The sequence below is a fragment of the Myotis brandtii genome, unplaced genomic scaffold, assembly GCF_000412655.1.
Source record: "Myotis brandtii unplaced genomic scaffold, ASM41265v1 scaffold357, whole genome shotgun sequence".
Taxonomy (NCBI): Eukaryota; Metazoa; Chordata; class Mammalia; order Chiroptera; family Vespertilionidae; genus Myotis; species Myotis brandtii.
Window position 1 is genome coordinate 62,555 of NW_005363729.1, and position 2,629 is coordinate 65,183.

Below are 2,629 nucleotides of genomic sequence, written 5' to 3' on the forward strand. Positions count from 1 at the left end.
CCTTACTCACCACTGGACCAGGGAGCCCTCGGTCCCCGGGGAAGCCACGCAATCCGGGGGGGCCGTCCTTCCCGGGGAGGCCGGCAGGGCCTGGGTCCCCCTGAAATGAGAGCCACAGGTGGTGAGCAGGGCCAGGGCCATGGGAGCTGCGGGAGGGGGGACTTCCGGGCGCTGGGCTTTAAAGGAACCGGAGTCCCGACTGGACTCGCTGGTTGGCAGCTCCGCGCCCTGGAGCGTGGCCCAAGCTGGCACCTGGGGGCCTGCGATCAGGCCGCCGTGTGTGGTTCTGGGGACGGGGGTTGGACAGAGCGGTTCCGCCCATGTCCGCCTTCCTGTGGACTTGGGGTCCTCAGAAGAGGCAGCCACAGCCAAGGGCTGGGGCATCGCCCCAAAGGCAGGCGGCGCCGAAGGCTCTTGCTTCAAGCCTCAAACCACATTCTGCCAAGAGGCCCCCCGAGCCTGAGCCTTCTCGCGGGTGCATTAAAGCTGCGATCTCTTCCAGAACTTTCTCTGGGGCCCAACATGGGAGCGTTGGGGTCTCCGAACCGGCTTGCCCTTAACCTCCTTTCCAAACTCGGAGCGGCCTCCTCGCACGGGGACCCACACCTGCACCTGCCTGTTCCATGTGCAGACAACACCTATTAACAGGCCACGCACACACACATCTGCTTTTCGAGTATGTATGTATTCAGGTATATACACGCACACGCACACACACACACATACACATACGTGCGTGTAATGTTTTCAGTATTTCTTCACTGGCTGTACTTTACTTTATTATTAAGTCTGCTCCCTTGCACGTGGCCGTATAAAAGGTTGGAGAGCTCACATTTCCTGTGTCACTCACAGGAAAATCCCGCGGCTGCCCCTCCCAGGTGCCACGCAGACACAGCCTCCCTCTCAACTGCCCGGTCCCACTGGGCCTTCGCCACCCGCTGCCACTCAGGACAAGCTCCCGTCCACCTCCCCCCAGGCCTCCCTCCGCCACGGCCTTCCAGGACCCACGGCGGGACCCCGTCTTCCCTGCAGGGTGGGTTCTGAGCCAGAGGACGGGAAAGGCTGTGGGGCAACACACTCACCGCGGGGCCCGGCGGGCCTGGGGGGCCCTCGCTGCCTTTCAGTCCAAGGCCGAAGGCTCTTGCTTCAAGCCTCAAACCACATTCTGCCAAGAGGCCCCCCGAGCCTGAGCCTTCTCGCGGGTGCATTAAAGCTGCGATCTCTTCCAGAACTTTCTCTGGGGCCCAACATGGGAGCGTTGGGGTCTCCGAACCGGCTTGCCCTTAACCTCCTTTCCAAACTCGGAGCGGCCTCCTCGCACGGGGACCCACACCTGCACCTGCCTGTTCCATGTGCAGACAACACCTATTAACAGGCCACGCACACACACATCTGCTTTTCGAGTATGTATGTATTCAGGTATATACACGCACACGCACACACACACACATACACATACGTGCGTGTAATGTTTTCAGTATTTCTTCACTGGCTGTACTTTACTTTATTATTAAGTCTGCTCCCTTGCACGTGGCCGTATAAAAGGTTGGAGAGCTCACATTTCCTGTGTCACTCACAGGAAAACTGAGAAGGGAAGGCCGGCTCATTTTTATGCTAATCCACAGGAATTCCGACCACCCCCTGGGGCACCCAGGCTGGGGCTTCCCGGGGAACAGAGGGACGCAGAGCCAGGGCACTGGCCGGGAGGGAAGACAAAGAGGCAGCCTTCTTTGTTGTCATTGTCTATTCTTTTGTCCCTAACGGTGGGGCATTGTTTAAAGGGTCGCTTTCCAGAACACACAGACAGAACACTGCCCCAGGCGGAAGGGCAAGGACGGTTTGATCCCCAGACCCTTCAGGTCCAGCGCTGCGGAGGGTCAGCCCATCCCCTTTCTAATGGAGCAGCAGGGGCTAAGCTCATGGTCAGGGCAGTGGCTGGCATGGGGAGCGCCTGTCCGAGAAATGACGCGTCCATCAGCGAAGAGCAGCAGAAAACAGACCACACACAGCAATGATCCCGGGGGAAAGTCCGGGCTGGCGAGGAGGTCTGAGCGACTCACCTTCGTCCCTTCTTTCCCAGCAAGGCCCGGGAGGCCCTGCTCACCTGGGGGGCCCGGGGGCCCCGGGTGGCCACGCTCGCCCATCGGGCCAGTCTCTCCGGTGGGACCCTGTGGGAAGATCAGCATCAGCCACAACTTTCAAGGGACGCCCAAGGGAGCCACCTTCTGTTCCTCAATCTAAGGACAGGCCTGGCTGCGGAGGCCGAGGGCCCACGGTGCGCCCACACCCTCGCTCTCGCGTGGCTTTGCAAGTCTCCCCTTCTGGTCAGAACCCAGGAAGGAGAAGCCCAGAGGCGCCATGCCCTGGTCCTGTTTCCCGGGTGTCGCAGGGAAACAGGGCAGCGAGGGCGGCCACGTCTGCCACGGGAGCGGCTCGGGCCCACGCTCCTGCAGCCCGTGGCTGTGGCGGGTCAGTGTCTCACTTCCTGTCCATTAGGTGTGAACGTCCCAGGACACAGGGTGACGAGGGTGACGAGGGTGACGGCCCTGCCTCGTGCTCTGAGCCGCCGGTCCCGCCAACCCCCTCCTCTCAGGGCGGAGAGCATCAGAACCGCGGGCCCAGGCCCTGA

General features: G+C 61.4%; 1 protein-coding gene across 1 annotated transcript in view; it reads right to left on the minus strand.

The window, feature by feature from the left end:
- The window catches only part of COL5A1 (collagen, type V, alpha 1), a gene marked incomplete at its 5' end in the record, with an annotated part of 94,117 nt that overhangs the window by 27,536 nt on the left and 63,952 nt on the right, over positions 1 to 2,629 (minus strand). Inside the window, 2 exons of the mRNA XM_014544215.1 lie at positions 11 to 100; positions 2,061 to 2,168. Coding sequence (XP_014399701.1) covers positions 11 to 100; positions 2,061 to 2,168 — 198 coding nt within the window. The remainder of the gene's footprint in view (positions 1 to 10; positions 101 to 2,060; positions 2,169 to 2,629) is intronic.